We start from the raw sequence: 14,731 nt of genomic DNA, 5'->3' as shown, positions 1-14,731 counted from the left end.
AAAAAAAAAAAAAAAAAAAAAAAAAAAAAAAAAAAAAAAAAAAAAAAAAAAAAAAAAAAAAAAAAAAAAAAAAAAAAAAAAAAAAAAAAAAAAAAAGAAGACAAAACATTGAGACAATAATGAAAGACATTCCAACACAAATACCACGTGGCTGAATTAGTTAGATGAGATCAATAATATAATTATAATAATTAAAATTAGACAAATTTTAAGTTTAGATCTAATAATATAATAATAATAATAATAATAATAAGTAAAATATTAGATTTAAATTAGACAAATTTATGAGTGTTCGAGTGAGTCAAGCCAATTTAGATTCGCGTTGTCTACGGTCCAGCAACGTATGCTCAAGGCTTTGACCCCGTTTTAAGAAAAAGGTTTTAGAAAACGGGCAGAGAGATTTTCAGAAGAGAATTTGAAAGCAAAGTTGAAAGAAAGGTTGAAAGCAGCGTTATATAACATAAACAAATAAAGAAATATCACGACTTAAATATCATATTATAGTATATGTTGAGGCGATTTAGGTCTGGCAGATTTAGATATGATTTAGTCGAATGATCTTGCAAAATCTTGGTGGGAGGAGTTGGTGGCTAATCATATCTCACTATAGTACATTTTGAGGCGATTCAGGTTTGACAGGTCTGGACATGATTTCAATCATACAAATAGAAAACACAATAGTAAGACGATACAATATGATATTAAATAAAGAGTTTGGCGTGACATGAACATGCGGTCACACAGGCAACATGTCTTGGACGAGCATAACCGTGACACCCAGCGCCACCCCTAATGAAACTCTCGCTAAGGAGACTTACTGAACCAAGGTTCGGAAGCTGGAAAGGAATGAAGCCTAATGAGTTTGGTCGTAACTGAATTGAGTTGTCCAGTATGAATCTATTAGAAAAGTCTATAAGCACAAGAATTCATTCACTTATCAAAGTACACAATATTACTCTAGTTCAGTTCGATGCTACTTTGATTTAAACACTGAATATCTATACGCATGTCGATAGACTTGACAAAAGTAAATTAACTTTGTAAGCATGCTTATCATCATCTCGTGTTATAATATGTTCGTTGACAATCTTCAACGATCCTTTAATAAAATTTGCAAAATATCTTTTTAATAAAAATAAAATATTAGTTCATAAAATATTTATTTATTTATTAGCATGAATATATATTAGCATGCTCGTGTTCGTCTTTGAGATATCAAGTTTGGTTTTGGTGGATCGAATTGTTCGAGTCATTGAATCTTTTGAATACCTGTGTCAATTCACATGCTACCACAGGTCCACCGTTGTTAACATGGCACGTGTTCCTGGTTCGGATCTCAAGTATCCCAAACTCACCATTCAAAAAGACTAAAATACCCCCAACAATCTTACTAACATCTCGTACGTAGGGGCAATTTGGGGTGTGATAATGGCATTTTATTTTAGGTTGAAAGAAGAGCTTTTGATTCTCTCGTAGGTTCGTTGGGGGATGTAATAGAATATATAATAAGATTATGTATTGTTTGTTAATCGAAATTGCGATTGAAGTTCGCGTTTCTCCTTGATTATCGGCGACAGGGGATTCTCTTTTTCCTTTTAAAAATTTATTCTCTCTGTTCAATTTTCGCCTTTAAATTCGAAGTTTCTTGGGAATCGTGTTGGTTCGTGGTGGTGTGTTCATCGTTTTTCATTTTTCCTTATTCCTTTTCTGGGCTTTAGCGCCCTGTGGCCACTCAAATCGATGATCGTCAGTATTCAATGGACCCGTCGTCAGTGCACAACACTCCTCCAGTTGAAGAAGATGAGTGGGGTAACGTTTGTTATTTGATTCTTTAATCTCTTTTCTCGCTTCTGTTATCGCCATTGGAATTAGGGTTTGTTTCTTCGTTTGGGTTTCATCGGATTCGAAGTTCATCGGGTTTTGGGAATCTGGTTATGAACCCTAATATTGAATCAGTCTGTTTTGTTTCTGTTTTAGGATCGATTTAATTTCCTTTTCTCTGTAGGATTTCTGTTGGAAATTTATCTGTTCATTTTGATCCAATTTGTCGATTGCTTCACTTCCTATATTCTTTTGTTTTCTGGGTTTGGTGGTTTGTTCTTTGTAGTGGTGGGAATTTTGTTTCCCCTGTTTCTGAGGCTTTGTGAATCTAAGGAGTTACCCTTTGGAGAAATGGTGAGATCCCACGTAGGTGGGAACGAAAATGAAACATTGTATAGAAACCTCTCCCTTGCCGACCCTTCTAAGAGGGGAAGTCTGAAAGAGAAAGCCCGAATAGGACAATATCTGGGGGTGTGCCAGCAAGAACGCTAGGCACCATGCCTAGCATTTGGGGCGTGCCAGCAAGAACGCTAGGCCTCGAAGGGGTATGCCAGCAAGAACGCTAGGCCTCGAAGGGGTCTGCTAGCAAGAACTCTAGGCCCCGAAGGAGTGTGCTAGCAAGAACGCTAGGCCCCGAAGGAGTGTGCTAGCAAGAACGCTAGACACCGTGCCTAGCATTCGGGGTGTGCCAGCAAGAACGCTAGGCCCCGAAAGGGTGGATTGGGGGTCCCACATCGATTAGAGAAAGGAACAAGTGCTAGGAAGGATATAGGCTCCTCCGAAGGGGGTGGATTGTGAGATCCCACATCACTTGGGGAGAAGAACAAAACATCTAACGTTTTAAAAGCCATGAGGGGAAGTCCGAGAAGGAAAGCCCAAAGAGGACAATATCTACTAGCAGGCTTGGGCGGTTATATTCACCGTTTTTGTTTCATCAGATTAAGCTCTAAACTTCTGTCAGTAGTAAATTATTATCCTCTAGGTAAACCAAGTAAGAAAATGATAGATCACCCAAAATACAGCCAACAGACACTTAAGATCCAACAGCAGAAGAATTCAAGCCCAGAAAAGAGTTACGTAGCCTAAAAGATTGACCAAACTGAACACAAAAGTAGTTTAAGTCAGCTAAAAGAACGTTCACATATTTCAAGAACACAACTTAACTATTAAAGAATGCTGATGTTGCTATGTATTCTTTAGCGCAGGTTCAGTTTGATAGAGTTCAAGGGCTAAGTTCAACTATCTTAGATATTTAGTTACATGAGGGAAATGATTTTGTTCTGTTGAATATATTTTTCTCTTTCTGTAGTGGTTGCTTCATGTAGAACGGAAAATGATGTGTTACTTGATGAATAGCTTTTTGATGTCTTTGCAAGTTACTTCGTGGAATGCGTAAATTAGAAGCTAGTTGTTAGGTGAAAGGTTAACAATGATGGAGTGTTTTCCATTCATTGTGGGGGCAGCATCAGCTTAAATGGTAACTATAATTGTGAGATCCACGAGAACAAAACATTTTTATAAGGATATGGCAACCTCTCTCTAGCAAATACGTTTTAAAAATCTTGAGGTGAAGCCTAGAAGGTAAAGCCCAAAGAGGACAATTTCTACTGGCGGTGGACTTGGGCTCTTACAAATGACATCAGAGCCAGACACCGAACGATGTGCCAGCGAGGAGGCTGAACCTCGAGGAAGGGGGGAGGGGGGAGAGGACACTAGGTTGTGTATGTAGCGAGGACGCTGGGTCCAAAGGGGATGGATTGGGGGTCCCATATCAACCGGAGAAGGGAAAGTTTTATTTGAATGATCAGGCTAGCTGTTTTCTTGTCAAATTACTGACCAGAATGATAATTTGTTGATATTCATGAAAGCTTTATGAACAGTCCCTATCATTGTGGGGTACTACAGTATATGCTCATGACCAAGCTACCATCATTTCCTTTTCTGCCTCACTTCTAAGCGAACTTTTTTCTATTTTGCAACAGACACCGATGGGTTCGTGATTCCGAACTTGGGGATCGAAGGGACGGACCAAACTAAACTTGGCTCTCCAGAAGTAGAAATCCAAGAACCTCCTCCAAAGGTTTATCACTAACTCTTCTCTTATATAAATGTCATCCAAGGAACTAGATGATGGTGTTTGTATGGACAATTCTACTCATGCTTTTATTGTTCAGGCTAAAGAAGAGACGACGATCTATCTCGGCCCACATGGCGCGCCACCATCACAGTCAAAACAGCAGTATTCGAACCCCGCCAATCGTAAGCAACGGTTGAAGCAGAAATTGAAGGAAGCAGACCGGAGGACCACAACGGGACGGGAGAACAAGCTGGAGAATTTGAGAGAGCTTGTAGGTGGTGGAAGATCAAGCATGAATATAGCAAAAGGTTCTTCTAGGGACTGGCTTGATCCACATTGCCATGAGGCTCAGTTCCAGAAGTAATGTCCACAGAGATTTGTAAGACAGACTTGAGAAAATTAGCATACTAAAATAAGTTTTGTATTAGATCATTGATGGCATAATTGATGCAAGTTTGCATGCAAAGCAGGATATTTGGTGAAGATAATCATTGAATGTTTTTGATCTTCCCAATAACAATGCCTCTCAATCTAACAAATTGAATCACTGATGATATTATCTGCCAAGTGAATATGACCCACATTATTATGACTCAACCTCCGCACTTCACTTCAGATTCCGTCACTCTTACTAGTTACTAAAATGTTCCGTGATAGCACCATGAAAGTCTTGGTTCCACTTAAAACTTAACTTGACTGACGCGCTTGTCATGCACAAGTCAGATCATCATCAAATAAGAAGTCAAAAGAACTATTGGAGCTTGTCATGCACGTCAGATCATCATCAAATAAGAAGTCAAAAGAACTAGTGGACAGGAACTCATGAAGTCAAAAGAACTAGTGGACATACTTAGGAGTGACTGGAAGCAGTATGTCCACTATGTACCTATTCTTACAACTACAATGAACGCATCTACATTCCCACTAGTTTGTTACCAAATCTTTGGTCCCGTACTCTCATAACGAGATCGGTAATTTACCAAATTTTCGAATTGATCAGCAAAGAATCCACCTTTGCAATTGCTCGATAAAAATGAAACTTGGGTTTCTACCTAATAAACGTGACCATTAATCTTTTCCTCATCTTATGCATCAAAGCTAGCTCATTGGCTTCTGCAGCTCTCATCCTAGCAATGTTAACACTTAACATAGTGATCTCTGTGCGTAATTGACACTAGTCTTGGCCTTTCAACGTGATCTCCCAACGATACAAGAATTTGAAACTGGTATACAAAAAAGAAGAATTAGTATCATCCCAGGCAACTTTTGAAGAATTTAAGTCAAAGTAGCCTCTCCCCCTCCCCACCAGAGGAGCCCGATTCACAGTTGTTACTACTTACGCATATTATATTCTATAGAAAACATTTCATATTTTATATTATTATAAACAAAAACGAGCATAATTTACATATATTTATACTTAAGTTATGACTATATACATCATACACAAGTTTCCAAAATAAAACAAAAGTAATTACAATAAAACAGACCGGATCGAGGAAGGATCCCTGAGGTCTTCGGCTCGTCCACACCATCATCTCGATCATACAGNAAAAAAAAAAAAAAAAAAAAATTGGTGAGTACTTAACTTACTCGGTGAGTACTTAACTTACTCGGTGAGTAGCTAGTTTGTTATTAACAAGCTTTATTATTTAACTTTTCAAGTCTATTTTAAGTTTTATTCATAACAAGTTATTTATCGGTCTTTGGTCTGGATTAGGTCCTCAGTCCAACCATTCCCTTGTCTCTTAGGCTCGTTAGCTAATTCCCAACAATCTTGGGTGCTCGGGCTTCTCTGTCGATCTTAGGGTGGTTTGGCTAATCAACTTTTATATAATGATTCTGTTTATGCTTACTATAAATTTCTAACTCGTATGTAAGATTCTCTCTCTATCAAATACAACATGTTTACTAAACTCTTTGGCGGTCTGAATTAGCACACATCCCGATGGTTGGAAATACTTGTTGTCCCTAGCCGTGTGTGGAGGAAGTACCATACATTCAACCCTGGCCGAAAAAGAAAAGAGCCTGAAGCCATGTAAAGTTTATGAAAGATAGGTCCCACTCATGTTTTGCATGTGTTTGCATATCTAACAGTGGGATGACTTATTGAGTATTTCATAAAATACTCAAGCCACGTGCTACCTAAATTTTTCAGCTAAAGGCAAGGCTCCCATGCACGATTGATGGTGGATGCTGCGAATACCATGGAAGTTGATATGAGGGCATTGTAGGGCCGCAGATGTTTTCATTGGGTTCTATTTTAAACGATGAACATTTGCATTTGAGCTTTGAATGATTTTCGGGATTGTTACACACGGTGTTTTAGACTATTTATGTAAAACCATGTTATTTTAAAGTTACTAAATACGAACTTTCGCATTATGACTTATGCATACAAGAATGATGTCACTAATTAAGTTAGGAAAATTAGGGGCGTTATCACTAATTAAGTAAGAAAAAGACCGTCCTTACATATTTCCGTGGTCTTTCAGTAAACACACCGTCGCCATCAAGTATGCCTTTTTAAGAATTAAAAAATTGCTTAATTAAATGGTGTATGTAATAGAGATTAATTTATAAAGTATGATATAATGTACCTGTTAGCATGACTCATGATGTGGCAAGATTAAATATGATGTGATATGTACTATGTTATAACTAAGTTAATGCTATGATTGTTGGTATGTGTGACTTGCATTATTATAAATGTTTATAGCACCTAATAGTTAAGTACATGACTTAGTAGTTACGTGCTTTGTATAGATAGATATGCCACTTAGAACTCAAGGAAGAGGTATTAGGAGACGATCCCACTTAGGGGTAGAGAAAGAGGTGGAAGAAGACATAGTTGGGGATGCGAGGATTCTGTAGACCAGCCTGTCCCACCACCAGTGGTACCTCAGGTCGCACCAAACCCTATTGCTGCTTTGGTAGACAGACGCATTGCAAGTTGTGATATAAAACCTGACTGCTAATCAGCAATCAAATGCTTCTACATCGACCATGGAAGCTAGGTGCTTGCGTGATTTCAAGAGGGGTGACCCTCGAACCTTTAAGGGAACATCTGACGATCCAACTGTGGTTGAGATCCATTGAGACTGTATTTGTGTTGACCAACTGCCCTGAAGACCAGAAGGTGGAGTGTGCAACATTTGTTGACCAACTGCCCTGAAGACCAGAAGGTGGAGTGTGCAACATTTATACGACATGATGACGGTATTCAAGGGTGCTTTCACTGAAGAATATTACCTAGAGGACGTCCAACTCCGCAAACATCAGGAGTTCACCCAATTGAGTCAGAAAGGGCGTTCTATTACCACTTACACCAGGAAGTTTTCTAGACTGAAACGTTTTGCCCCGAAGTTGGTGAACACAAACTACAGAACAGCATGACGGTTTGTGCTGGGGTTAGACACGAAGATTCGCGACACTGTTGAGGCGATAGCGCCTACAACCTACGTTGTCGCCCTAGCGCCTACAACCTACGCTGCCGCCGTGAGAGTAGTTAAGGCCATGGAGGGACCTAATAGTTCTCGTGAACCCCCTTCATTGTCTCTGAGACAGAAGCAATGCCATGACGACCATAATGATTCGTCCTTTATTGTCTCTAAGACAAAAGCAACGCCATATCCAGATTGACCGTAATGATTCGTCTTCTTCACAGCCATAGAAACGATTTGATAGAGAACACCGTGATTTTAGGCGTGGACAGCAGGGAAGTGAAAACAGGCCCAAGTGTAAGGAGTGTGGTAAGAATCATTACGGTAAGTGTTTGGCTTGCTCTGGAGCCTATTTTTGATGTGGCCGAAGGAAGGTCACTTGGCCAAGGACTGTCCAAGAGGTCACACCAATGATACCGGAAGTTAGCATAGGCCATTGCACATAGTGAATAACCCTAGTCAAAACCGTCCTCCAGCAAGGATACTGGAAACCCTGATGCAGCGGTAACAAATACACTATCTATTCTTGGTCACCTTGCTTTGACATTGTTTGACTCGGGATCTACGCATTCTTTTATTTCTATTGTTTTATTAGTCAAGCAAAATTTGTTTAGAACCTTTGTTGCATGAATTTTTAGTACGCACCCGGCATGGGTGGATATGATTGTTATTTATACGGTAAAAGGGATATGATTGTTATTTATAGGGTAAAAGATGGTCATGTATTAGTATCAAGAGTTAAATTAGAAATAGATTTAATGGTAGTTGATAGAACTGTATAGGATGTAATTTTGGAAATGAATTGGCTAGTGTAAAAATTATGCTAACATAGATTGTTACAAGAAAGAAGTGGTGTTTACACTACCATTCAATACCAGATTCAAACGAGTCTGGGTACTATGTCAAAGGTGATATCAATGATGAAAGCGAAAAGTTGGTCCAGCACGGAGCGTGGGCAATACTAGCCAAGGCAGTGGAAACTCATTCACAACTGGCAATGTAGATAGGGAAGCTTCTTCTTTCTTGGTATCCACAACGCTGGTTAGTATTGCCCACGCTCCGTGCTAGACCAACTTCTTCGCTTTCATTACCTTTGGTATAGTACCCGGACTCATACCTTTGAATTTGAATCTAGTATTGAATTGTGGCATAACACTACTTATTTCTGGTAACAATCTATGCTAGCATAATTTTTTCGCTAACCAATCCATTTCCAAAATTACATCATATAGAGTCATATCAACTACCATTAAATCAATCTCTAATATCTAATTTAACCCTGATACTAATACACGACCATCTTTTATCCTATAAGCAACCATCATATCCACCCTATTGCGGTGCCTATTGAGAATTCATGCAACAAAGATTCTAACACAAATTTTGCGTGACTAACAAAAATAGTAAAAATAAAAGAATACATAGATCCCAAGTCAAACAATGTCAAAGCAAGGTAACCAAGAACAGATAGAGTACCTGTCACCGCTAGTCAGGGTTTCCAGTATCCTTGCTGGTAGAGGCAAAAGCCCTTGCGGGAGGACGGTTTTGATTGGGGCTATCCGCTATGCGCAATGGCCTATGCTGACTTCCGATATCATTAGTGCGACCTCAAAGACAGTCCTTGGCCAAGTGACTTTCCTTCCCACATCGAAAACAGGCTCTAGAGCGAGCCAGACCTAATGATTCTTACCACACTCCTTACACTTGGATCTGTTGTCTGACCTGTTTTCAATTCCCTGTTGTCCATGCCTGAAATCACAATGCTGTCTGTCAGGTCGTTTTGTGGCTGTGAAGAAGACGAATCATTACGGTCAGTCTGGTCATGGCGTCGCTTCTGTCCCATTGATGATGAAGCACGAGCACTATCATGTTCCTCCATGGTCTTAGCTGCTCTAAAGGTGGCAGCGTAGGTGGTAGGCGTTATTGCCTCGACAATGTTGCAAATCTTCGTGTCTAACCCCAGCACAAACCATTGTGTTGTTGTGTAGTATGTGTTCACCAACTTCGAGGCAAAACGTTTCAGTCTAGAAAACTCCCTGGCGTAAGTGGCGTAAGTGGTAACATAACGCCCCCTCTGACTCAACTGGGCGAACTATTGTTGTTTGCAGAGTTAGACGTCCTCTGAGTAATATTCTTCAGTAAAAGCACCCTTCAATTCTGCCCACGAGATTACACCCTCCTCAGATCTAATAATCTCCCGAGTGGACTATCACCACAGCTCTGCATCATCACGCAACATAAATGTTGCACACTCCACCTTTTGATCTTCAAGGCAGTTGGTCAACCCAAATACAGTCTCAATGGATCGCATCCACATTTGTGCCACAGTTGGATCCTCAAATGTTCCCTTAAAGGCTCAAGGGTCACCCCTGTTGAAATCACGCAAGCACCTAGCTTCCATGGTCAATGTAGAAGCGTTTGATTGCTGATTAGCAGTCAGGTTTTGTAGCGTCTACCAAAGCAGCTATAGGTTCTAGTGCGGCCTAAGGTACCACTGGTGGTGGGAAAGACTGATTTACAGAATCCTCGCATCCCCAACTACATCCTTTTCCACCTCGTCCTCGCGTCCCCTAATACCTCCTTCTCGAGTTCTAGATGGCATATCTATACAAAACATATAACTACTAAGTCACATACTTATCTATCAGGTTTTATAAACATTTACAATAATGCAAGCCACTAATACATACAATCACACAATAACATAATCATTATATAGTACATGTCATATCGTATTTAATATTGCCACATCTTGAGTCATGCTAACATTTAAAACATGTACATTATATCATACCCTCTATTACATACATCATTTAACTAAGCAATTTTTAAATCTTAAAAAGGCATACCTGACGGTGACGGTGCATTTACTGACCATGGAAGTAATACTAGTAATAAATGGCATTAAACCTCACCGGTTTCCAGCGAGGCAGTTATTTTCTTATAGAAAACGCTTCCAATTTCCATAAGTTTCTTCGAGCACAACTCTCTCAACATTCAATCAATCATTGTCTACTTGTGTGCTGTGTAAAACCTCAAACCGAGAGCGAGGAAAACCAAGAGTTTTGAAAGGAAAATCGAGTGGATTGTTGCACAAAGAAACTCATGGAAATTGGAAGTGTTTTCTGTAAGGAAATAATTGCCTCGCCGAAAAGCACGCAATTTCTTTATTGTTATTTTCTTTCTAGAAGCTGAGTCGTTACATTTGCTCTCTCTGGGTCCACTTTAGATTCTAACTTTACATATGAGTTTCCCATAACCTACTCACGAAGCAATTACTTGATCGAGGCGAGGTGCAATTAAGTCGAACTAGAGAGAACCAAAATTACTTATCTTAGACTGTCTACAGAATTTATAACATAAGTTCTGATACCAGCTTGTAGTGCCCGCTTATCGGAGAGCCTGTTGCACAGTTGTTACTACTAACTCATATTATATTTTATATAGATTTCATATTTTACATTATTGTAAAAAAAAAAAAAAAACATAATTTACATATATTTACAATTAAGTGAAGTACAACACACATCCTATACAAGTTTTCAAAACAAACCAAAAGTAACTACAACAAAACTAACTCGAGTCTAGGTAGGATCCCCGAAGTTTTTAGCTTCGCCACACTATCATCTCGATCATACTTATGTTTCGTCTATCTAGAAAGAAAAGTAAAAATAATTTTGGCGAGTAATTAATTTACAATACCTAACTTGTTATTAACAAGTTTTATTACGTATGTTTTCAGTATATTTTAAGTTTTATTCCTAGTAGGTTATTTATTGGTCTTTGACGTGGATCGGGTCCTCGGTCCAACCATTCTATTGTTTGTTAGGCTCGTTAGCTAATTCCCAACAACCTTGGGTGCTAGGGCTTCTCTATTGGTCTTAAGGTGATTTAGCAAACCAACCTTTATCTATTGACTCTATTTGTACTTATTATAAATTTCAAACTCGTATGTAAGACTTGCTCTTAGTCAAATGCAGCTCGTTTACTAAACTCTCTAGTAGCCTGAATTAGTACACAACCCAACGGTCAGAAATACTCATTATCCCTAACTTAGCACACAGCGTGTCGGTCAGGGATTCCACAGAGATTAGTAACTTAAGAATACTCAAACAAATCTCATATCATTTCAAACTCATAAGCATAAACTAGAAACAAACGATCATATATACTAATCATGAATTTCTAACATGTCACATCCTACGCATACATTCACGATTATTATAATTTAAATCATGTCATTCACATACGCTTATTATACTAAGCTCCTAATCACATGCTCAACATGCTTTAAATATATATATATATAACAAGTTAAAACGTGTTAAGGAGCTTCGATATGCTATCTTACTTGGATCACTAACTCCTTTCTCTCGTAATTACCTCTTAATACGGTAATTTCGTCACAATTCCTCCTAATACGAGCTATACGAGCTAAACGAGCTCCACGTGGGTTTGCTTTCTTCTTCTTTTTCCCTGATATTTATTTGTTTATTTTTCCATAACCAGAATACTACACGTCAAGTGATTTAAAAGGAAAAATCAGTAAATGAGGAACTGATGGAAGGATTCTTGGTCGATATGACAAGGTTCATTCTCACTTTTGGCAATTTACATATACTACCGTACTGATCTGTATCGACGTGATACCCAATTGTTGTAGTGGAATGTCACAACCAAAAATAGTTTGATACCTAGTTGTTGTAGTGAAAGCGGAAGCAAGATCGACCACACTCACACACCAACAAACAGAATTTAAACAAAGAGACAAAGAGATTTACGTGGATGTAGGGGAATTTCTTCTCCCCGAAGAACTTAAATCTCGGTATCTTTGTTTAAATTCTGTTTGTGGATGTGTGAGTGCAGTCGATCTTGTTTCCACTTTCGCTACAACAATTGGATATCAAACCAATTTTTGGTGTGGCATTCCTGTAGCATTTAGGCGCACAACAGACTATACTGAAACTATTAAAAACAATTAGAATTCCTAATTTTCTTCCGAGATGATTCCAAAGAACAAGAAAACGACTCACCAATATTTCAACAAAACCAACATAGTGATCGAATTAACACAATAACAACAGTAAATTTCAGGATCCCAAGTTCATACATCACAAATCCAAAAGCAGCATCAGGAAAAAGAAATCGACTTACCTCTTCAGTGATCTTAACTGCGACTCGATCATTCATACTTCCACCTGGATTCAAAAACTCGCACTTCTCAAGAATCTGAAATCCGAAGTGAAGTAACAAACGCAAAACAATAAAACCCGATACAGGACGCAAGCAGTTCAAACGAGCAACAAATTTCACGAACTAAAACCCCATTTAAACCTATAAAATTTTTACTCAATTGCTTATATTAACATTAAAACTCAGAAATTACATTTTAACCTTGGCACAAATTGGGCTAAGCCCATTGGTACACAATGGCCCAAAGGCCCGAGAACAAAATGTCGTCCGGTTATCAAATGAGACAGAGAAATGAAACGAAATAAATTGAAAAATATTGTCAGAAGTGGGATTTGAACCCACGCCCTCTTTCGAGGACCAGAACTTGAGTCTGGCGCCTTAGACCACTCGGCCATCCTGACGTTTCTGCACAATTGTTTACACAAGTAAATTTCATCTAAACATAGAAAATGGTACAGAGGACAAAATTGATGTCAGAAGTGGGATTTGAACCCACGCCCTCTCTCGAAGACCAGAACTTGAGTCTGGCGCCTTAGACCACTCGGCCATCCTGACATTTTTGCACATTAGTTTACACAAATGAAATTGGGCTAAACCCATTGGTAGAAGATAGCCCAAAAAGGCCCGAGAACAAAAATGTCGTCCGGTTATCAGATGGGACAGAGAAATAAATCAAATATATTGTCAGAAGTGGGATTTGAACCCACGCCCTCTTTCGAAGACCAGAACTTGAGTCTGGCGCCTTAGACCACTCGGCCATCCTGACATTTTTATATGATTCTTTACACAAAATGTATGTTATCTGTATTTTAGTCCTTCAAGTTTTAAAATATAAATATTAGTTTTATGGAAATGTCATAAAAAATTAAATAAAACAAAAAAAAATCATGATAAATATTTGTACACCTTTTTAAATAGAAAAAAAAATATATTTTTTATTATGTTATACGGACATTATGCTATTGTTAAAGATATTTAGTACTAAATTATAGTTTACCATATATATCATATTTGATATTTTATTATAGGCAAATATCTAAATATTTACCTCCTTACCTTGTTACCATAGGTATCTTTCCATTTATTACTGTCTACATATTCTTGTAATTTATTTGATTATAAATACATATCTTTGTAATTTATTTGATTATAAATAAGATAACTTTCACGGGTGGATTAAGCAAATATTCTCCGCTATATTTTTTTTGTAGCTAATTTAAAAATAATACATGGATTATAATATGAAGATTGATTAATTATTAACTATCACATTAATATTTGAACAAGTTGATAAACAACATGAAAAGGAATGAAGAAGAAAAAAGCTTAGAGAAAATATTAGATTATCAAAACCTAAGTTACATAACTCGTGCAAACTACAAAGCTAAACTTTCTAGATGTCGAACTAATGCGTCGAAAGCTAGTATATTTTTTGAGCTTAATTTTGTGGCAAACTTGATTTTTGTGATGAGATTAGATGGATTAGAGAATTTGTTAACTTCATTAATTCATCGCCTTTTAAGATGATGATTGATGTTTTATTTTATCTTTTTGGTTAATAGTAGGTAAAATTAATAAAAATTTTAAAATACAGTTTAAGCGATTGTAAGTTTATAATGAAAGCGCTCAGGAGTAAATTAATTTTTTTTTCGATAAAATATAATCAAAATTTTATACTTGAAATTATTTTATAGTACTATATGGGATCATAGTACTATATGGGATATGACTAGTTATCAAATTTTCATATCCGAGTCACATGCAATTAATTTTATTATTAACTAACCCTTATGGGTCGCTACCCTATACATTTACTTTCTAAAATTATTTTCGAAAATGTTTTCTAAAACTTTTTCTAACTCGTTTTACACTAATGGGGTGGAGGTTGTGAGAGAGGTCCTTTGTACTACGGACAATTTGAGTTTGAGTTGGTTTTCTCACTTATAGACGAGAGGTGATATTAAATGTTCCACAATTGCTTTGTGAGTCCTAAACAAGTATAATCAAAGTCAAATTGGTTCTCTGAAGTGGAATCAGTAAGCATGTTCGTGACTAAGAAACTAGACAAATTCAATGTTGATCGAGATCGAAGAACATATGCTCTAATCGAGAGAACTCAAATAGTATTTGATATTTGAAATCTCTACCGTGGTCACCAAACCCAAAAAGAATAGTCTTTGATATTTAAAATCTATCC

At 37.6% G+C, this 14,731-nt stretch overlaps 1 protein-coding gene and 3 non-coding genes across 4 annotated transcripts; 1 reads left to right on the top strand and 3 right to left on the bottom strand.

Moving 5' to 3' along the window:
* Nucleotides 1–1,469: 1,469 nt before the first annotated feature.
* Nucleotides 1,470–4,465, top strand: LOC111788600. Its single transcript, XM_023668993.1, has 3 exons — nt 1,470–1,809; nt 3,804–3,901; nt 3,996–4,465. Exons 1-3 carry the CDS (start codon nt 1,758–1,760, stop codon nt 4,260–4,262), a joined length of 417 nt encoding a protein of 138 aa, XP_023524761.1. The 5' UTR covers nt 1,470–1,757; the 3' UTR covers nt 4,263–4,465.
* Nucleotides 4,466–12,851: 8,386 nt separating this feature from the next.
* On the bottom strand, nt 12,852–12,935 carry TRNAL-CAA. The gene has a single exon. It is a non-coding gene; the product is annotated as a tRNA-Leu (tRNA).
* A 70-nt stretch (nt 12,936–13,005) lies between these two features.
* Nucleotides 13,006–13,089, bottom strand: TRNAL-CAA. The gene has a single exon. It is a non-coding gene; the product is annotated as a tRNA-Leu (tRNA).
* A 127-nt stretch (nt 13,090–13,216) lies between these two features.
* Nucleotides 13,217–13,300, bottom strand: TRNAL-CAA. The gene has a single exon. It is a non-coding gene; the product is annotated as a tRNA-Leu (tRNA).
* Nucleotides 13,301–14,731: the final 1,431 nt, after the last annotated feature.

The sequence above is a fragment of the Cucurbita pepo genome, chromosome LG02, assembly GCF_002806865.2.
Source record: "Cucurbita pepo subsp. pepo cultivar mu-cu-16 chromosome LG02, ASM280686v2, whole genome shotgun sequence".
NCBI lineage: Eukaryota > Viridiplantae > Streptophyta > Magnoliopsida > Cucurbitales > Cucurbitaceae > Cucurbita > Cucurbita pepo.
Note: the sequence above shows the minus strand (reverse complement) of the source record. Positions and strands in the feature narration are given on the sequence as shown.

What these genes read in the sequence shown, in the direction of transcription:
- LOC111788600 (XM_023668993.1), top strand. Translation starts at nt 1,758, where the DNA reads ATGGACCCGTCGTCAGTGCACAACACTCCTCCAGTTGAAGAAGATGAG. An exon ending in AGTTGAAGAAGATGAGTGGG is followed by an intron (nt 1,810 to 3,803) that starts GTAACGTTTGTT and finishes ATTTTGCAACAG; the next exon opens with ACACCGATGGGTTCGTGATT. An exon ending in TCCAAGAACCTCCTCCAAAG is followed by an intron (nt 3,902 to 3,995) that starts GTTTATCACTAA and finishes TTTATTGTTCAG; the next exon opens with GCTAAAGAAGAGACGACGAT.